Here is a 23,034-nt window from a genome sequence, read left to right on the forward strand (position 1 = left end):
CATCTTGTAAAAGCTAAACTAAAATGTTATGAAATGTGACATTTCAGAAACAAGGTACTTCGGGCTTACCTCAGACCCCAATATCAGATACTTACAGATGGGATAATGTCTGTTGAATACTTTTTATATTTGAAACAAAGTGAAAAATTTGCTTTCAAATTAGTTTTTAGCCAAGTGTAGATATTCAGAACTTAGGTTTACTTTATTTATAAGTCTAAGACAGCTAACAGTACAGAAAAATTTCTCAAAGCATAAAAGTACAATTCTTACTAAGTGTACAGCATGATCTATTTCTTCAGTAGTTACACCTGGTTTAATCAGCCCAGCGGCAATGTCCAATACTTCTCTAGCAAGCTGTAAAAGAGAAACACTTCATACATTAGAGAAGAAATGAAGTAGCATTAGAAATCTGTATCCTCTGTACTAACTTAGATTTTATGGGATACTGACAAAATGAATCTCACCTTGAATATAATAATCCTGAATTTTTATAACTATTTACATGTATTTGTAACATATTTTTAATACTCATTAATAAATGTGTATGTCTGTCTGTGTAAACATATAAATAAAATTGGGCTAGCTAGCAAATGGTTTAATTAGTACACTTGACTGATTTCTATACAAAAATGTACATCTTAAGTACTCTAAACAATAATCAAGTGATGAAGTTTGAGGCTTCTCACAGTTCTACAATGGAGAAGGAAAGGGAGGGAAATAAAAGAATAGATAAATGATTTTCATCAAAGAACCATAGGAAATAACTATTACATAAAGAATGGACAGACAACAGGGTCCTACTGCATAGTACAGAAAACCATATTCAATATCCTGGAATAAACATAATGGTAAAGAATATAAAAAAGAATGTATACATAACTGAATCACTTAGATGTACAGCAGAAATTAATACAACATTGTAAATCAACTATACTTTAATGAAAATTTTTTTTCAAAAAAAAAAAAAAAAAACGGCCAGTCACAGTCTTACTAGGTAACATTTGCCACCTTTGTACATGTGCAAATCATTGACTTCATTTGTTCTAACTACTTAAACAAGTCCTATCCTAGGAGGAGGGGAAAACTCTTACCCTACATACGAGCCGCATCCCTTCTATATCTTCAGATGAGAGTAACTTAATTTGAGAAGTACCTTTAAGAGCTTGCTCAGATTCAGACATTCCTGGAAAAGAAAATCACTAAGTAAAACCAAAATGAACAAAAAGATGTAGTATATAAAAGCATAATTACTCCCCAATGATAAAATAATAGTCAGTCTAATTCACACAATGGTATTTCATAATATGGGAGGGTCCAGGTCAGGGTTTCCGAAAAAATACTTTCAACATGAAATTTGCTAAACAAACTGAAGGAAGAATTCTAAAGAACAAATTTTCAGATTTATTAGAAATCAGTCAAGATGGCATATTTATTATTTGACAGGCAGTGTGTAATAAGGTCAATAAATGATTTTTTGAACAGCACCATATAATTAATTTATATCTGTTTTCATGATCATCTCCTGTGTAGCAAGCATATATCAACAACTGATGAATTAATTACACTCATTTATTTTCTAAAACTGGAACCTAAGTCAGTGTTTTTCAAACTACAACTTATGATCATTTAGTGGCTATTAGAGGGCTATGACTTAACATTTGTTTAAAGTAAATAAACTGAATAGAAAATAGACTATATACAGGCTGTTGTGAAATCTTTGGCTGTTAATTTATACACACACATATATACAGATTATGTTATAAAATACAGTTCTCACTCCAGTTCACAATCAAAAAAAGTTTGAAAAATACTGCCCTAAGAATTTTCACTAATAAAATCAGCTTAATTTATTCATATACTGAGAAGCATTAAAGCTAGTATAATAATAATTTCAAAATCTGACAAAAAGACTATAACCATAAACTACTCTTTATAAATGCTGATATAAAAATCCCAAATAAAATATTATCTAGCAAAATCCAAAAAACACATAGTACACTATGAATTGAGTGAAATTCATATTGGAAAGACAAGTATAATTCAATATTAACTATCAATATAACTCATCATAGTCATAGATTAAAGATTGGAAAATAAATGATCATCTAGAAAGATAGCTCTGATAACACAACCAGCTACCACCATTACATGATAAATACAAATCTCAAGCCAAGAACCAACATCGTGGAATGCCCACTATCAGCACTAGTATTGTTAGCACTGTTCTGACAATACCGCAGACATATTTAACTAGAGAAAGAAATAAGACATATAAACTTAGAAAAGGAACAAAATCTTTATTAATTTCAGATATGATTATATATCCCTAGAACAAGAGAATACGTGGAAAATAACTAGAAATAAGAATTCAGCAAGTTGGCAGATTATAATATATAAAAATCAATAACTCTGCCATACACAAAGTGAAAGTGAAAGTTGCTCGGTCGTGGACACTCTTTGCAACCCCATGGACTGGAGAGTCCCTGGAATTCTCCAGGCCACAATACTGGAGTGGGTAGCCATTCCCTTCTCCAGGGGATCTTCCCAACGCAGGGATCAAACCCAGGTATTCCCCACCGCAGGCAGATTCTTTACCAGCTGAGCCACAGGGAAGCCCAAGAATACTGGACTGGGTAGCCTATCCCTTCTCCAGGGGATCTTCCCAACCCAGGAATCGAACCAGGGTCTCCTGCATTGCAGGCGGATTCTTTACCAACTGAGCTATGAAAAAAACAAATCAAAAAATACAGAAGATACTATATTCACAAGAATAACTTAAAGAGATAAAGTATCCAGGAATAACTTAATGTTAAAAGACCTAATGAAGAAAATTTTAAAATACCACTGAAAGACATACAGGAGACTTAAATAAAATAGAAAAGCATACCCTGTTCTTGGATAGGAAGACTCAATATTGTAAAGGTGTCAATTCTTCCAAAGTTAGTCTATAAATTTAATACTATCCCTATAAAAAATGGTAATGGGACATTTTTAGAAACCAGACAAGCTGATCCTAAATTTCACATGGAAAAACAAACATGCAAGAAGAGTCAGGAAAATTCTGAAAAAGAGAGCAACAAGGCCTACCAAATATTAAAACACTCCATGCTGCTGCTGCTGCTGCTGCTGCTAAGTCGCCTCAATCGTGTCCGACTCTGTGCGACCCCATAGACGGCAGCCCACCAGGCTCCCCCGTCCCTGGGATTCTCCAGGCAAGAACACTGGAGCGGGTAAAACACTCAATAGCTATAATAATTAAGAGTTTGGTGATGGCATATGATTAGACAAATGGGTTAATGAAACAGAACAGAATCCAAAAATAGACCCAAAGATATATGAAAATATAATACAGTGATATAGGTTACATTTTAAATCAGTAAGAAAAAGACTGATTGTTAAAAACAACCAGTGACGTGACAATCAGATATTCTTCTGGGAAAAAATTAAGTTGCAGCCCTACTTCACTCCTAATAATAAATAAGTTTCACATGGGCCCAAAATTTTATCACACACACAAAAAGAGTAAAATCACAGAAATAGTAGAAGAAATCATAGGAAAATATTCTTATTATCACTGAACCAAAAAGGTCCTCCTAGGTCATAAAGCCATAAACACCTTAAAAGAAAACACTGACAAATTTTGCTACAAAATAATGTTGAAAGTTTGTCATAAATGTAAAGTTATAAACAAAGACAAAAATGTAACTATCTGCTTAGGAGAAAACATTTTATAGTACATCAAGAGAGATTATTTTCCTCAATATAGAAAGAACGTTTATAAGTCAGAAGGAAAAAACTAAGTAATCTGAGAGGGAGAAAAAAGGCTAAGGATATCAATAGACAGTTCAAAAAGAAAAATACAAATGATTTTTAAAAGTAAAGAGATGGGGACTTCCCTGCTGGTCCAGTGGCTAAGACTTTGAATTCCCAATACAGGGGGCCCAGGTTCAATTCGTCAGGGAACTAGATCCCACATACTGCAACTAAGACCTGGCACGGCCCAATAAATAAATTAAATAAATAAATAATAATAAAAGTAAAGAGATGCTCAACCTTACTCATAACTTAAAAATGCAAATTAAAATAAATGCAAAGTATCATTTTTCATCTTTCAGATCAGCAGAGATCATAAAACTTGATAACATACTAAGCTGAGGAAGACAGAAGAAAATAGACTCTCACATGTTTTTAACTGAAGAATCGCTGAGATTTGTAATTATCTCTCAAATTTTTTTAAATGCACGTATCCTGCGATCTAGCTGTTTTACTTTAGACAATTCGCTTATAGAAATGCTCTCGACATGTGCACAAAGATGCACGTGAACAGTGTGCACAAGAGCAGTTCCTGTGGTCAAACTGGAAGAAATAAAACCTGGAAATAATCTAGAAATAAACTGGGAAAAACCTAGAAATAAATTCATAGGAGTCTGGTTTAATAAATTATAACATGTACACACAGTGGAATACTTCACTCATTAAAAACATGGTGGTTAAATATTAAAAGCAAGCTTTTAAAGACAAGAAAACTTGATTGCCATCATTTCTACTTCCAAACATTTCACTTAAAAATAAAGCCTATACAATGAAACACCAAAATTAATGGGGTTATATGAAAAATTTAATAAAATTCCATTAATTATAGTCATATGGATAATAGCATAACAATTCTCAGAGAACATATGAGGCAGTTAATTTTATGTGTCAACTTGGCTAGGCCACAGTAACTAGATACTTGGTCAAATAATATTCTAGATGTTTCTTTTTCATAAGGTTAAAAAAAAAAAAAAAACAAATGGTTTTATGTGACCTTATATGGAATATTTACAACATAAAATACAGTACCACAAGGTGAAAAGGCGTATATGCTTGTTCGTTTTTTGTATAACTGGATGGAGAGGGTGCTAACACGTGTATGCACAACAAAGACTGCTGAAAAGTTCTCCAAGAAATCATTAACAGTGATTACTTCTGGGGAAACGTACTCACTTTTCCCTTCATAACATTTTATGCTACCAGAATTTACCTTATCTATGTACTTTTTTCTGAATACCAGACCACCTGACCTGCCTGCCTCTTGGGAAACCTATATGCAGGTCAGGAAGCAATAGTTAGAACTGGACATGGAACAACAGACTGGTTCCAAATAGGAAAGGAGTATGTCAAGGCTGTATATTGTCACCCTGCTTATTTAACTTCTATGCAGAGTACATCATGAGAAACGCTGGGCTGGAAGAAGCACAAGCTGGAATCAAGATTGCCAGGAGAAATATCAATCACCTCAGATATGCAGATGACACCACCCTTATGGCAGAAAGTGAAGAGGAACTCAAAAGCCTCTTGATGAAAGTGAAAGTGGAGAGTGAAAAAGTTGGCTTAAAGCTCAACATTCAGAAAACGAAGATCATGGCATCCGGTCCCATCACTTCATAGGAAACAGATGGAGAAACAGTGGAAACAGTGTCAGACTTTATTTTTGGGGGCTCCAAAATCAGTGCAGATGGTGACTGCAGCCATGAAATTAAAAGACGCTTACTCCTTGGAAGGAAAGTTATGACCAACCTAGATAGCATATTCAAAAGCAGAGACATTACTTTGCCAACAAAGGTCCGGCTAGTCAAGGCTATGGTTTTTCCTGTGGTCGTGTGTGGATGTGAGAGTTGGACTGTGAAGAAGGCTGAGTGCCGAAGAATTGATGCTTTTGAACTGTGGTGTTGGAGAAGACTCTTGAGAGACCCTTGGACTCTGCAAGGAGATCCAACCAGTCCATTCTGAAGGAGATCAGCCCTGGGATTTCTTTGGAAGGAATGATGCTAAAGCTGAAGTCCAGTACTTTGGCCACCTCATGCGAAGAGTTGACTCATTGGAAAAGACTCTGATGCTGGGAGGGATTGGGGGCAGGAGGAGAAGGGGACGACAGAGGATGAGATGCCTGGATGGCATCAATGACTTGATGGACGTGAGTCTGGGTGAACTCCGGGAGTTGGTGATGGACAGGGAGGCCTGGTGTGCTGCGATTTATGGGGTCGCAAAGAGTCGGAGACAACTGAGTGACTGAACTGAACTGAACTGATGCTGCCAATTGGGCATCCCTGGTGGCTCAGTGTTAAGAATCTGCCTACAATGCAGGAGACTGATGTTCAATCCTTGGGGAGGGAAGATCCCCTGGAGTAGGAAATGGCAAACCATTCCAGTATTCTCACCTGGGGAAGTTTCATGGACAGAGGAGCCTGGTAGGCTACAGTCCATGGGGCTGCAAGAGATGGACACGACTTCTCAACTAAACCACCACCATGCTGCAAATTACCTATCTTCTCTGTGTCTCACTATAATTAATATAAAATGGAGAAGACAATAGAACCCACCACAGGAGTGCTCAAAGTATAAAATGGAGTAATACACGTAAAGAAGTTGACACAATGTTTGACACACAGTTATGAAAAAATAAGTATCAATTATAGAATCATCAGCATCACTATTACTATTATTATCATCCCATTACTACTATTTCTATTACTGCTACAATACAGAATCTTTAGTTAGGCATGCACTCAGGACCTCCACCATCTGCTTTTATGTAAACAGATATTATTTAATTAAGGCAGGAGAACATGTTAAAATAACTTTTTTTTAAAAGCTAGAATTTGATATAACAACACAAAATACAGTATTATGTTGGATGTAGCCTTTAACAGCTATATAAACAATGTCTTCAGAACTGATTAGATTTCTAGTGTGAGGAAAGAATTTTTAATTCAAATATTCTAGTTTATCTTGGAAAAAAAATATTAGAAATGCAGCAATGAAAATTTTCTACTAAAAAAGTACTCTTTTCCTTTGCAGTAGTCATCAAGCTCATAAACTGAAAATATGAAGAAACAGCAGAGCAGAATTTACCTAAAGGGTGATCAGCATAATCTGGTCTTTGAATATAACTTGGCACTGGCCTTGTTGGCATCTGAAAACAACAAAGAAGTTAGCTGGATCCGATTCAAATGTGAAAGTAACTTTCATTATTAAAATCTACTAACAATGCAAATAAAAGTGGGGGGATCAATACCAAATAAAAAAGTTCATTCATCTCATTTAAATAAAAAAAAAAAAGGTTTTACAGGACATCTTAAATATCACAACATGTCTATTTCGTGAGGACTGAGCTTTACTTTCCTGGTGCTACTGTCATGCCCCTTCCCAGAACATGTAAGTGACAGAGAGAGTGCCAGAGGGCACTGAAGATTTATGATTACACACAGACAGGGGAGGCGCCTGTGTTGTTCCAAACAAATCCGTGAACCAAAGCAATAACGAAATGTTGTCTCGAAGTAAATGTGCACCGTTATGTTCCTGGTCATTATCTCTGGAAACTACGATTAAAGAGACTTTCTTACATTTTTCCAAATTTTAAAAATTAAAGATGTACTTCTTTAATAAAAAGACAACAGTAAAAAGAATTTAAATATTTCAGAATGACAAATTTCAACTTAAATCAATTCCGAGGTTAAGACTCTGAAGTCAGTCCGCCAAAAACACAGGAAGGAGCAAGAGGGGCAGAAAAGTCTTATCTACATTAAAGTAGAACTATATCACAGTAAAAAAATTTTAGAATAGTAGTAATATATACTCCCATTATCCTGACCTAAAAATATCTATTCTACCTCATTTTTTTTTAATTAAAGAAGTCTTGATCCTTAATCTAAAATTTCTTCTGCTTCATGACTGGCAATTATCCCTACTAACTTGTAAACAACATACCATGAAAGCTAAAAAGCTAGAATGTAACCTTAATCCTAAGCACATGATTCAGAATCGGAATACAAATTATAAGAACCATTTTTAGAAAACTGAAAATTATGAAGACTGGTTTAAAAAAATATTAAATTTTTATTACCTTATTTACTCACCAGTGGATAATGGGGTCTGAGTTTTCCAGTATATCGATAACCTGCCCATGGATCAGTGTTGATATCACCTTCTACAGTCCAGGAAGACACTTCTCGCTTGGCCTTTTCATCTTCTGGGAGATGGACGGATGAATTAGAGAAAGAAATGCCTCAGCACTCAAGCCACTAAGCAGCAGCATATTTTTAACAATCACATACTTGAAAGCCAAGCCAAAGAGCCCAGGCACAAAATCAAGCAAACTTCCACCTTAACCTGAATCCCCAAAATACTATGTTCTTGCTCTATCCACAACCCTCTGCCTCCTGAAAGATCTAAGTGTCTTGGGAGAAAAAGCCCAAACTAAACATATTATCAGTTTTTACACAATGTTGAATAGGAACAGCACGTGGTCAAACTCCTTTTCTCAAATAAATGCTAAATGCATTCTCTCTACAGTGTCAATTTACAGGAAGCCTGTTTTTTGAAATATAAAACGTGAGCCTAGTCAAAACTTCCCAGCTGAGGGCAGACATTATGAAATGGGTTCCATGCTTTTACTAAAAGAACAGATTCTAAATAATCCCCAAGCAAATTTAAAGTTAAAAAAAAAAAAACAACTTCTCACTTAGCTGATGACAGACTGTCAAGTAAACATTTTTAGTTGCTTTGAAAATTTTATGAGTATCGTCTGCTTTTTTTCAGGAAGGAGGTAACAGAAGGAAGAACTATATTAAATTAAAGTAGAACTATATCACAGTAAAAAAATTTTAGAAAAGTAGTAATATGTAAGGGAGTAATAGAAGGGAGTAGGAAAAGGCAAAGATAAGGGGAGGGAATAATCAATCAAAAGTTACTGAAAATTCATTAGAAATATAAGAACCAAAGACCCCAGGTTAGTTAATAAACCCAGGTTAGTTAATAATATATAATGCTGCATTAACTGAAATGCACCTAAAATCTTTTTCACACAGAACATACCCTCAATGGTATCTGAGCACACTGCTCTATCTACATACTAAAATAGAACTACTAACCTGAGACTTTAAACAGCAGGAATTCAAATCCCTCCCACACCAAGTAACAGCCTATATACTTCTCAATGCATACCAATCTTTTCCTGATTACTGTTATGCTCTCACAGGTTTTAAAAGTCAGGCTTCAAATAATTTTAGGGAAAAAACTCCCCTTTAAGTGATCTATCTAAAATACAAAATGGGAGAATAGATATTTTAAGCCAAAGAGGAATGGTGAAATGAGTGAAGGTGGTCAAAAGGTACAAAAATCCAGTCATGTGGTCAGTCAGTCCTGGGAATATAATGTACAGCATGGTGACTAAAGTTATCAACAACAACAGAGAAAGATAATCTAGTCTCATTTTCTCATTTTACAGATGAAGGAACGGGGGAATTTTGGTTCACATGGGCAGAGAAATGTGGAAATGCTGCTTACTAGTAGAGTATTCTCTCCACAAAGCACGTGGTCAACTTAGGCGTGAAAGACCCTTGATGTGCAATTCACAAGAATGCAAAAATACAACCAATCCATTCACATTATTTTGGAAGAAAATATAATTATAATAGTACATATGAAGTAAAAGAATAGAAAAGAATAAGAAGAGAAAAGAGAAAGAAAAGCTCTACTACGCTACTGAATTTTAGGTATTTTTCTCCCCTATGAAGCTCAAGAAAGCCTCTGTGAATGCTAATGTCAATAGGAAAGCTGTTTTTCATTCCAGGACAAAAATGGACTCTATTCATTGCCACTGGGGTTAAACATTATAGTGACGTGCAAGTAAAGTCGTTCAGTTGTGTCCAACTCTTAGCGACCCCATGGACTGTAGCCCACTAGGCTCCTCCATCCATGGAATTTTCCAGACAAGAGTACTGCAGTGGGTTGCCATTTCTTTCTCCAGAGGATCTTCCTGACCCAGGGATCGAACCCGGGTCTCCTGCACTGCAGACAAACACTTTACCATCAGAGCCACCAGGGAAGCCCCCAAACATTATAGAAAATAGTTTTAAATGCAGGCCTGATAACCTGCTTTGGCTGTGATAGCACCAAGTGCTTCTGTCTGAATTATGAAACTCAAGAATAATTTTCACCAGAAATATAGCACAGAATAGCAATCAAGATGCAGGCTTTTTGCTTTAACATATTCCAAGGGAGAATGCAGGGAAAAGGAAGGATGTAAAACCTTTCAAAGCTTCCTACTGATCTGGATTCTGAACTGTCCACAATCAATTTTCAAGAGAATTCAAAGCAGACCTCAAACAAGCATTATAACCCAAAAGCTAGCTAGACAAGAATGACATATGGCAAGTTCTTTTCTAATCTCTAGGTGTAATTTACTTAGGGAAAGTCATTCTTCCAAAATAAATTAAACTATTTAAGGATAAATTTGATCTAAGCCCCTAAGTCCTAGACACGTAACAGAAATCCAATAAACAGAAATTGGACTGGGGGTTGGTAACAAAATTGCACATTAACTGCTCTTCTCACAAAGACTGTGAAAGCATAGGCCAGCAAAAAAAACACCTGTAAGTTGTCTCTCAAACATCACCATGCAACAACAGGGCCAGGTAAGCTGCAGGTGGTGTTGGAGAGAACCCGATTCGTACAAGGTCAGATCTCAAGTATTACACGTCACATTCTTCTTTCTCTAAAACACGTGGCCTCCTCCAGTCAGATTTCACAAAAAACTGCCCGTATCTAAGCTCTGCCTGGGACAGAATTTTCTGACCACAATCCTGACTCAGTTCTCCCGATAAATGGCTGCTGAGCACTTACTAATTACTGCCCATTTAACCCTCACAAGAAACCCATGATTTCGGTAGTTTGGAGGTGAGGCTTAGGGTAATCCATGCTCACAAAGCTTGCTGCAACCAGTTCTGAAATATTACCTAACCTCTTCCCTGTACAATCCAAAACTCAAGCACACTAGCTTGGAAGGGCAGAAGAGTAGAAGAAAAAGTATTATTTAGAGGTGGTTGGTTTGTTCTGGCTGTGCCAAGTGGCTTGTGGGGATCTTAGTTCCCCAGCCAGGGACTGAACATCAGCCACGGCAGCGAAAGCACTGTGTCCAGCTGGACCACCAGAGAATTCCCATAGAGATGCTCTTTTTTTAAGTGAGTTTTTATACCACATTTTTGGCTATTCAAAAGACACTTGTCAAACACATCCACCTTTTTACTTTAGGAAAATCGGCGACAAAGAAAGTGTGTTAGTGGTAAGTGTAAAAGTGTATACTAATACAGTATTGAGATGTGAAGTGCTACAACTTACACAGATCAGACCAAAGGCAAATGCTAATACTACGTAAACTCTGGCAGTAGGTATGCATAGGAAAAATGCACTCAAGCATCAGCATTAAAGCCATTGTAACATCAGGCTTTCCAAGATGTTATAGCCAAGTGGTCTTCTTCCCTAGGACACAAGAAAAATAAATGTTGCTCTTTAACTCACATTTGGAACTTCCTAAGGCCTCATTAACTTCTGCAACCAAGAAAACTCCTCCAAGTCCTAACTATTTCATTAGCGAACTCCAGCAAACATTTTCTGAAGAAATAATACCAATACTACACAACCTTTTCCAGAAAAAAGAAGGGGAGGAGACATTTCCCATTTTATGAGTCCAGGATTACTCTAATGCCAGATCCAGTCAAAGATATAAAAGCAAATTACAGACCAATATGCCACATGAACATAAATACGACTCAGTCATCTTTAATTAGAGATCAGTACACAGAACTATTTGCTATGTTATCTCACTATAATTTCTTGGACTAAGGAGCTATCTTTTAAGCCGCTCTGGTTGCTTCCCAGCCCAACCCTAGCTCTTATTTCTTTTTTCCCCTATTCCCTTTCTCAATACTCTCCTTAGCTCTGGAGATCATGTTTCCCCACACCATCCCCTCCTCTAAGACTGTCACCCACTATGGTTATTAGGGTGTGAAAAATACAGGACTGGCCACCTGAGGGCTGACTCTACCCAACACCACCCAAAGGGACCAAGAATATTAGGCTCACCCAGTGAACCTAATCCCGTCAGATCCAAGAGGGCACAATCTGAAACACGGCATCATACTAAACTCCAGAGATGTACGTAAAACACAAGTAGTTTCAGTCCAATACAGTAAAAATTACTTCGGGAACACCAGCTGTTTAACTGTCTTGTAGTATAAGTCATAATAAAATAGTCCTATCTTCAGAAACCCAATACTGAAGAAACAAGCACACTTCACTGAGCTGGTAAACACTTGGAGAAGAGACTCATGTCAAGTTCTTTTAGTAGCATACTCTTTCACCTCAATCCTTCAGTTCCCTATGCTTTACGTTCCTGGGTGCCTGCGAGCACGCTAGGTTCTCACTCATGTCCGACTCTTTGTGACCCCATGGACTGTAGCTCACCAGGCTTCTCTGTCCATGGGATTCTTAAGGCAAGAATACTGGAGTGGGTTGCCATGCCTTCCTCCAGAAGTTCCTGGGTAAAAAATGTTAATAATTGGCTCAAAGAGCTCTAAAATTACCTAACACATCTGATGCACAGTATTTAAAGTATGAGTAAATAAAATAAAGTGGCATATTTAAACCTATCTCTACCCTTTGAGGTAACAAATCCTGTCATTTATGTTTTTTTAAACTCATTTACTCACAATCACTTTTCCTCATCTCTAACCATATTTCCTCCCACAATAGCCTTAGCACTTCGACTAAATGCAGACTTCACTTTCTATAACCACAGAATGTCTTTTTAAATTTTTATTTCCTTTTCCTTCAAATGGTGGTTAAATTGATCTCAATGAGATTTTGAAGGTATATAAATATAAAACAATCTACCAAACTTTACCAAATCAGCAAATTCCTTAAAAATATAAAGTAGATGAACTAAAAATACCAAAATCAGTTAAGTTGAAAAAGAAACCTTATACCAAGAACCATGTACCATCTGCCAGTCCTTCATCCATGAGGATGGCGATGCTATAAGAACAAAAAGCCCTTGTCAATTTTCAAGTAATTGTGATGAGTTGTCTTGAGCTAGCCACCCTAAAGGCTTAAATTTATAGGATGAGTTGCCAAAGCAGGAAAGATGACTTGAATCAGTGATAGATCAGTGTGGCTGACAGCAATAGCTAAAAAAGTAGCCAATAGTTTCACTTTGTGGTGTTTCACAAAGGAACTTCAAAAAAGAAAATTAAACATCAGGCTACAGGTAATAACATTAAAACACCAAAAAAACAAAGTGATACAATTCTGAGTTAGACAAAGCAATTAAAATGGACACTACACAAAAACAAAAGCAATCTGATTAAATGGAGCTCCTGCGCCCCTGCCTGCAACACGCAAATGCTTGAAGTACAGGACAGAGTGGGCGCCAGATGCCAAGATCAGGACATTCTCTGGTACTGGTCAAGCCAATCCAACTATCGTAGCAACCATCTCGTGTTTTCATGGTACATATGCAATAAAACATTAACAAAGGTATTACTCAGTCACATTTTACTTACATGATTGAACACCACAAAGCACAAAATTGCCCTAATTCTAGCTTCTGGGATTATATACTGTCAGAACATTCAAATACACACTTACAGAGGTGTAAGAATTCTTGTCTACTGCAAGAAGTCACTTCTATGAAAAACAGTATAGAGATGTGTAACTTTACTTACTTGCTTTCTTATGCAGTAACTTGTGAGTTGCCCAACTTCCTTTAAAACATTCCTAAAAAGAACAAACATGAAAATCAGTGTCACCTTCCTTAACTGGAAACATTTTAGTCATTGTTATATTTCAATTTTATGTTACCAAATTATTTTGAAGTATTTGAAAAGAACCCTGAACCAATGGAGCAATCACACACTGCTGCTGCTGCTGCTGCTGCTGCTGCTGAAGTCGCTTCTGTCGTGTCCGACTCTGTGCGACCCAACCCCATAGACCGCAGCCCACCAGGCTCCCCCATCCCTGGGATTCTCCAGGCAAGAACACTGGAGTGGGTTGCCATTTCCTACTCCAAAGCATGAAAGTGAAAAGTGAAAGTGAAAACGCTCAGTCATATCCAACTCTTAGCAACCCCATGGACTACAGCCTACCAGGCTCCTCTGTCCATGGGATAGTCCAGACAAGAGTACTGGAGTGGGGTGCCATTGCCTTCTCTGAATCACACACTAGGAGGAAAAAAAAATGAGGAAAAATTTACAGATTCCTCCATGATTTATAGTAGTTTGATTCCCAGTTCATCATCTATCACTATTATGTTAGTATATCCCAACACAGATAACCATTTTTAAAATGAATTTTATGTTCTACAGACAATGCAGTAGTTTTAAATGCTTGTTCAGGGCTATATATAATATCTTATATGTCCAAATATTCAAATGCAGTTTGAGACTGGAAACTGAACATCTTTAATGTTTAATGATACCACCTAGGCTGAGTATTCATTTCACTGTATCAATTCCTATAGTGCAATACTTGACTTTTTCAGACCACTGAATCCTTTGAGAATCTTGGGAAAGTAACCATTCTTCTCCACAGGAAAAAATATATCTATGCACATATAATGTACAGAGTGCCCTGCAGGTATAACATGCACTGTATATTGATACTGGAGAAGGAAATGGATGAATGAATGGACGTGTATGCATATGTTTATATGTACACAGGTGCTGGGCATTCAGTAGTAAACAATATAGGTCCACTGGAGGCAAATATTACATGGCTAATTACACGATTAAATACATAGTTTAATCCTAAGGAAGCCTACGGGCTTCCTTGATGGCGCAGATGGTAAAAAATCTGTCTGTAACACAGGAAACCCAGGTTCGCTCCCTGGGTCCGGAAAATCTCCTGGAGGAGGAAATGGCGACCCACTCCAGTATTCTTGTCTGGACACTTCCGTGGACAGAGGAGCCTGGTGGGCTACCGTCCATGGGGTCACAGAGAGTCAGACACAACTGAGCGACTAACACTTTCACTTTCCTAAGTCCTAAGGGCTAAAAAGTAAAATACACAGAAGAGGTAGAACACAAGAACTAAATACAGAGGCAGGGGTCAGTTCACACTGAAGAGTCTGCTCTATTCTAATGATAACGGAAGCCATGAAAGGGTTTTAAACAAAATAACAACCTGATAACTTGGTTATGCATCCCTGATCTCCATCAACAAAACCAAAATTAAAACTCCTGTTAGTACACAGAATGGTTCTGAAGAATTCCAAAACACTGGCTTTTAATACAGGCAATCCTTGCTATGCATAGTAGTATAGAACCATTAAAAACCATTGTACAATCTGTAACCATAAAAAGCAACCTTCAAAATCAACCAGAAAATTGTTTCATGATCTTTAAAACTTTTTGCCAAAACATTAAAAACTCTCTTACTCTAGGTTATAATATACAGGAAACTTGAAAAATTTGTTTACTATACTGTAATTTAAAACATTAGATATGTTGAAAATTAGAGTATTTTACTTTTTTATTCAAAAACTTATCAGATGTACGGCAGAAACCAACACAATACTGTAAAACATTATCTTTCAATTAAAAATAAATAAGATGTTGAAAAAAAACTGATCAGGACTAATCTAAACCTGTGTGCCTTCTTCTCACTGAATAACTCAGCAGATGGAGTGAGCATCTTTTTCATGCTTGGTATACTTTCTAGGTTTGCAACAGCTTCCAAATTGTATTCTTTGTACTTTCAATACCTCTGAGAGTTCCTTTAATGTAAAGTTTTTATTGATGTTCCTTCCCTGAAGACATTATTGATTCCTTTCATCACAATCATTTTCCTCATTTATAATAACCAGCCTGTTTCTGAGTTCCTCTGACTGCATGCCTAGAGTCTCTAGAATGGTGGGCATTCATTCGGTCAACATCCCCACAGCCAGCTATTTCTTCTACAATTCCATTTATGTTCCACTTAGGTTTCACATCCAGCAGTAACACCTAGCGTTTCTTTGTTGCATTTTCTTCTTAGCCAATTCCTTCTTTCAAATGATTCATTTTTGTAAAGTGTCATATAAGTTTATCACTGGAGAACAAGAAAGCTAGGCAACTACAGGCTCTGCTGTCTACAAGAGAACCAAGTGACAGATGCCCAGGGACCAATCACTGACAGGCTTGATTAGTCGCTCACTAATCAAGATGCAGGGCTGTGATTTCCAAGGTCATCTGAGGAATGAATAGCTAGCGGTAAAGTCTCATGTACTTCACGTCATTACCTGTGTGGTTGGGAGACTGGTTTTAACTAATCTGTGGTAACTAAATTTATGCACATCAAAATTACAAAATAAGGTCTTCCTTTATATAATTGGCAACCTGATACAACCTATTTATAAAGCTTTTCTAAATAGGTTATGTGAACAAAATACTTTTGCCTCACCCAGCATCTTTTTTTACCCTCACAGAAGCTGACGCATATTTCCTTAAATAAAATAACATCTCTATCCCAACTGATTCAATTTAGAGAACACAGAAGTTTACATACCAATTTAAATCAAGAAAGGGAGGGGGAAAGAACATCAGAGAGGAGAGGTAAAAGAAGCATTTAAAATGTTACAAAAAATCCACCGCCTGCTTATTACTAAGGATAATACATACCTCATAAAGGGCTTATAAGTAGGAACAACTTAAAACTCACATGATTTTCTAAACTAAGTTTCAGGCAATGGCAAAAATCATGGACTTTGAGGTCAGACCTGTACCTTAGCTTGATCACTTATAAGTTGTACAACATAGAGGAAAAAATCTTAATATCTTTAAGTCCCACTTTCCTCAACTGTAACGTAGGGAAAACTGTGTAAAAATGTGTGGTCAATAACAAGTGCTCAATTCTAATTATTATCCATTTTATTATTTTTAAAAGCAATTTAAATTTGGAATTTGAAAAGACGGTACACCTATATACCTTCAATGTGTGCATCAACCCTGCCCTGAATTCTTAGCTGATGAAAACTTATGGCCATTAGGCAGCTAGTGATGACTGTGGGCTTTGTAGCTAATGAGCATCACCATTTCGGCTTCCCTCATGGCTCAGTCGGTAAAGAATCCGCCCACAGTACGGGAGACCTGGGTTTGACCCTGGATTGGGAAGATTCCCTGGAGGAGGGCATGGCAACCCACTCCAGTCTTCTTGCATGGAGAATCCCAGGAGGAGGCTGGCGGGCTACAGTCCATTGGGTCTCAGAGTCAGAAACAACTGAGCGACTAGGTACAGCCCAGCACCACTGTTCAGGGAACCTGCACATCACAGAAGGGGATCCAAGAGTGGGAACAACCTCAAGTTTGAACAGACTTTCCGGCCAAAGCAGCAAAGAACACCAAGAACAACAAACAGCGTGCCAGTTCAAGGGGTGTGAGCACAACCTGTGACTAACCTTGGGCAGAGTTATACGCTATGCAGATGCAAAAGCAAATAGGAAGGCAGGTTTGGGTTTGTTTTGCTTTGTTTTTTTTAAATTTAAAAAACACTGAGCTTGGGAACTCCCTGGTGGTCCAGTGGTTAGGACTCAGCGCTTTCACCGCCGTGGGTCAGGTTCCATTCCTGGCCAGGGATCTAAGATCCCACCAGCTAGGCGGCATGGCCACAGAATAGCACTGAGCAGAGACATCAGGAGCCACGCTGCAAAGGAGACAAAAGTCAGACTCATGGACTTCGTGGAGCTCGGAGGAACCACTGAGCTGGCGATGAGTTTACCATCCTCCCCCACCAAAATCACCAGGAGTAACATGGAGGTGAGCACCAGGGCACACAGAGTGGTCCAGAAGCCTTCCAATTCTGGCTCAAGGAACAGAAAAGGCAACCTCTAGTGCTCAGAGTACAGCCCACCTTCTCTTCTCGTCCCTGTCCTCTCACACCCCAAACCCCAAGTGAACCCAAAACATGAGCGTGTAGGAACCAAAGTGCTGAGCAGGAGGTATCTCTTTCATCAGTAAAGCTGCAGTCCAGACAGGATGGGGCCAAACCCCTTTACTTTCTTCTGTCTGTGTCCTCCTGTCATTTGGCCCAGACAAAGGCACAGTTGTGACATACAGCAAAGGTAGGTACCTACAACCCCAGCTTTCTGGCCAGAGGACCAAAAACGAGAATTCCCAAGGAAGGAGCTCCCTAAAATGACCCCATCACGTTGTTCATAATACGAACTACTGATGTGTGTGAGAACAGAACTAGCAGAGACCATCATTCAGGTCTCAGGGACAGATGTGAATGGCGCTGCAGAGGCTTTGAAAACTGCACGGACACTGGAACCAAAAAAGGCAGGTCAGGACTTGCAGGCTGAACCTAACCAGATGAGTTAGTGGCCAGCTAAAACTCAAAATATCAACATTCTCCACAAGATTTAAACAAGACTCGAGATTTCATAATATGCAAAACTTCCCACAGGATACAATCTAAAATTATCCAGCATATAAAGAACCAAGACAATCTCAATTTATAAGGGAAGTGAGTCAACAGACACCAGTGCTAAGCTGACACCAATGTTGGCATTAACTGACAGAATTTAAAGCAGCTATTATTAAAACGCTCCAACAATCAACCAAAAACACTCTTATACCAATGGGAAAAAAGAAAATATTCCCAAAGATATACAGAAAAACCAAATGAAAATTATAAAACCGAAAAATACAATAGCTAAGCTTCCCTGGTGGCTAAGCTGATGAAGAATCTGCCTGCAATGCAGGAGACCTGGGTTCCGTCCCTGGGTTGGGAAGATACCCTGGAGGAGGGAAAGGCTACCCACTCCAGTGTTCTTGCCTGAAGAATTCCATGGATAGAGGAGCCTGGCAGGCTACAGCCCAAGGGGTTACCAAGAAAGAGTCAGACCCAACTGACTAAGCACAGCAGCAGCATCCAGTAGCATAATGGAGATGACAGGAAAAATTCAGTGAACTTAAAAGACCAAAGAAACTATCCCATTTGAACACAGAAAAGATTAAAAAAATAATAAAAATAAAAAACAGAGCCTCAGGACCAGTATGACAATAACAAAGAAAATTACTAAGGATAAAGAGGAAAATTATGTTAATGATTTTTTTAAAAGGTCAAATAACTAAGATGATATAACAGTTTAAATTGTATATATCCACAGAGCTTCAAAATACATAAAGCAGAAGGTAACATAAGTGCAAGATGAAACAAAAATCCACAATACGGTTGGAAACAAAAATCAACCACCACTCATAATAAAAACTCTCAGTAAAATAGAAGAGAATTTCCTCAGCTTGATAAAGATTATCTACAAAACGTTTACAGGTTACAGCAAGCCCCCTATATACAAACAAGTTCCGTTCCAAGAGCAGGTTTGTGAGTCCAATAGTTAGCGCAAGCACCCAATTAATACAATCAGCTATGCAGTACTGTACTGTAATAGGATTATAATACTTTTCACACAAATAATACATAAAAAAATCATTTCTAATCTTATAGCACAGTACCTTGAAAAGTACAGTAGTACAGAACAACAGCTGGCACACAGGGGCGGGCACTGAGTAAACGCGCAACAAGAGTTACTGACAAGGAGGCAGCGGCGGTGAGAGACGGCAGAGCGGAACGGTCGCCAGCAGCAGCACGGAGGGCAGCTGCAATTTCACTCATGCTTGACACGGATGGCACAGGTTCTGGCTCCTTGATGTTTTCAGTTCTATCTACTCTCTTAAAACTACAATCCAGCAATGTCTAGGCAGTCTCTCTTTTTTTTCCTATCACAGACAAGCCGGAACACTGGACGGCATTTTGCAACCTTCATGTACCGTTCTTCGTTTGGGTCCTATGCCTCAAAAACTAACAGCGCCTCCTCAAATAAAGAAAATCCCCTTGCCATTTCCCATGTTGTGAATCTCTTTGGTTCTTCAATTACTTCTTCCTCTTGTCTCTCTTGGTCCTTTCTCTGGGCCTCCGATTCCATCAGGTCTTCATTAGTAATCTCCTGATGTTGCATGGCAACAGTACTTTACAGTAAAGTAAACAAAAGCACAGCCTCGTGTGGAGGACACATGTGACAATGTACACCAGACACATGAATTTAAACACAAGTGGACGTGCAAACATACGTTCATATCTTTTAAAGTTTGCAACTCTCCAAGGTTCATATGTAGGGGGACTTACTACACAGAAAGCTAAGTGAATGGAGTTGTACAAGGAAGGAAAAGTAATTATACCGTAACAATAATACATAATACTTATGTAGAGCCTACTGTGTGCTAGTCACTATTTCAACTACTTTACATATGTTAAGTCCTAAGAATCCTATGAAGTAGATACTATATATACAGTACTCATTTTACTGATGAGAAAAGTTGAGCCGCGCTAAATGACCTACCTGCCCAAGGTCACACAACTATTAAGTGGCAAGTAGACTACATGACTCAAAACCACTTTACAAGTCAGAAGAGAGCCACATGGCATGTGAGGAGTATAACTGCCAAACTCTCTTCCTCCATCACAGGAAACCTAGTGACAAGGCCTAAACCAAATAATCAAGACAGAGAAATACACCATGTCTTTTAGAGATATGGAATTGAATGCCAAAATAATCAGTTTAAAGTGGTGGAAAGAAAACCAAATTCTGGGGATATAACGTACAACACAATGAGTATAGCTAACAATATTGTATATTTGAAAGTTGTTTAAAAAGTTCTCATCACAAGGGAAAAAAACTGAAACTGTGAGGTGATGAATAATAACTGAACTTATTGTGGTAACTGTTTCACAAAGTATACAATATCTAATTATTATGTTGTATACCTTAATGGGCTCCCCTAGTGGCTCAGTAGTAAAAAGAATCCGCCTGCCAATGCAGAGGACCTGGGTTCAATCCCTGGGTTGGGAAGATCCCCTGGAGAAGGATATGGCAACCCACTCCAGTAAGAATCCCATGGACAGAGGAGCCTGGCGGGTTACAGTCCATGGGGTCACAAAGAGTCGGACACGACTTAGTGACTGTACAACAATACCTTAAACTTATTCAATGTTCTGTCGATTTCTCAGTAACAATTGAAAAACTAACACCAGGTTAAGAGATACCTGGTATTAGAATATTTGTTTCTAAGCCATATGCATGTGTTTTCAAGAATCAAAGCCATATTGAATACATAACTGGCATAATCTCTAAAATGTCCAGTGCACATATATTTAAGTTCCTTTTCTACAGCCAGTATTTTAAGCTGAATGCCGTTTTCCAGCTGCAGGAAGATTCTCTCTAAAAGACAAATTGTTTTCTGAGTTAAGGCATCTTGTCACTTAAAGTAGATTTAAACCAATTAATACAGCATTAAGGCAATGTGTTTATACTTTCTGCTCACAGTGTGACCAACTGGACAGCCTACTCTTTGCTCCACAACTGGGTATCCCCCCAGTGGCCAAAATACACAGCTCATCTCTTTCAACCTCTTCCTGGGGGACGTCACCTTATGGTGAACAAGGCTTGTCAGGCAAGCATCAGCAAAGACAATCATGTTATTCTTTCTTTTCTCATCAATCTCACATCCTTCCTAATGTTGTCGTTCTTGTGACTCACCTCTTACAGTGGGCACATCTAAACATTCAGCATTATTTGTTGACTGTTCCAAGTTTCTCCATTCAGAAGGTAATGTTATTTACAACATGACAACATCCAAAAATTCAATCATCAAATCTTATTGAATTTTAAATAAACAAAGAATTTTTTATTCTAATTGCAAATGCATACCATCTGGAGTGTATCAGAGTAGGTGCCAAGTTTTTCTTTTTACCCCTACTGATCACAGAACTCTTGTAAAAAGAAATCTAGAACTCTTTAGTATTTAAACAGAAAAAGAGGGGCTCTGACTGGGACAGGAGCAGGAGGTGGTACCACTCTGACCTATGCCCAATTTCATACATATCTTATCTTTCAAAGCAATTAAGCTTCAATAATCAGATGCCTTCCTCCTCTCCATTCAAATCATACTTTCCTTCAAGAGTTCAGAAGATAACAACAAATGATTTTAAATACGTTTTCTGTAAAACTCCTCCTGTTCTCCAGTGAGAAATGACACATCCTCTAAACCCTTTAGCATGTACTGCCTCTACAATTCAATTAATCATCTATTTCATGGTGATCTCTCTTAATTTGATTCTCTAATAAACTGTGAACAAACTAAAAGCAATGTAAGTTTTTTAAAGGAACCCTATTTCAAAACGATTCTCCTTGATTGTCACTTCATACTGGGGAAAGTAAAAAGCCCAAGATGATGTGCAAAGACCAACAGTTAAGTTTTGGTTCCCACCTTAAGTATTCATGGTAAACTATTTTCTTTTCATATCTACTCTAAAAAGTCACAGCTATGGAAAAACTGCCAAGATTTAGAAATAACCCTCCTTGATTCTATTCGGGGGGGGAGGGGGGGGGGAATTAACAAGATTATCAACTTACTCCTAAAAAAGCAGAACATGTTTTACATTTTTCAGACTACCTGGTGTTCTAAAGCTTACAGTGCACTGGATCAATGTCAAACCATGTCAATTTCTCTCCCAATTAAAATTTCAATGTAGCTATCATCAACCATTAATAAACATGCTGAAATTCATCACATTCACTGAAAAGCAGCTATTCAAATAAATAGCCCTGTATTTTCCTCAGAGGATTTCAGAGTGTTTTGTACTTGGTTTGTGAGACCTACATCAAATCCCACCTTTTCAATAAGAGGACTAATAGGATTATTCTCATTAAATAAACTGAGGAACTGTCTCACAAAACAGCTTACCTAGCTAAAGACTTGTATTTCAAAATATATGAATATTTGAGGAAATGAAGGAATCAAAGTATTCATAATAAATACTTCTCAGGACACCCGCCATCCTCTTACTTGCTGAGGCCATGAAGTAACAAGGGCACAGTCTTCAAGACCCCTGACAGCATCAAGTACATTCTGTGCCTCCTAGTAACTCTTGAAGACTGAACACTGTTCCTTCCTTATACCACAATCTCATTCTTCTCCCATTTCTTTACCTGACTAGGACCACTCAAAACCCGTGAGTGACTTATTCTTCACACCATGAAGAATCAACCTCTGACTCTTACCTGAGCAACCTTTCCTTCCTTATCTCTGAAAAATGTACCAACAACCTAACTAAACTAGGATGAGAGTTCCCCCAGAGAATACCACACTGTCCTTTCCCTTGCACGACCTCGTCTATCTG

At 37.9% G+C, this 23,034-nt stretch overlaps 1 protein-coding gene across 2 annotated transcripts in view; it reads right to left on the reverse strand.

The window, feature by feature from the left end:
• Positions 1 to 23,034, reverse strand: part of METAP1 (methionyl aminopeptidase 1) — a 54,813-nt gene that overhangs the window by 21,263 nt on the left and 10,516 nt on the right. The window contains exons 2-6 of one of the 2 annotated variants that reach the window (XM_070791168.1): positions 13,545 to 13,596; positions 7,899 to 8,011; positions 6,895 to 6,955; positions 1,092 to 1,183; positions 271 to 354 (exon numbers count right to left, since the gene is read on the reverse strand). In XM_070791168.1, coding sequence (XP_070647269.1) covers positions 271 to 354; positions 1,092 to 1,183; positions 6,895 to 6,955; positions 7,899 to 8,011; positions 13,545 to 13,596 — 402 coding nt within the window. Of the gene's footprint in view, positions 1 to 270; positions 355 to 1,091; positions 1,184 to 6,894; positions 6,956 to 7,898; positions 8,012 to 12,285; positions 13,495 to 13,544; positions 13,597 to 23,034 lie in introns of those variants that run through there. The other variant, XM_070791169.1, reaches the window with a different exon arrangement.

This window comes from Bos indicus, chromosome 6 (assembly GCF_029378745.1).
Source record: "Bos indicus isolate NIAB-ARS_2022 breed Sahiwal x Tharparkar chromosome 6, NIAB-ARS_B.indTharparkar_mat_pri_1.0, whole genome shotgun sequence".
Classification (NCBI taxonomy): domain Eukaryota; kingdom Metazoa; phylum Chordata; class Mammalia; order Artiodactyla; family Bovidae; genus Bos; species Bos indicus.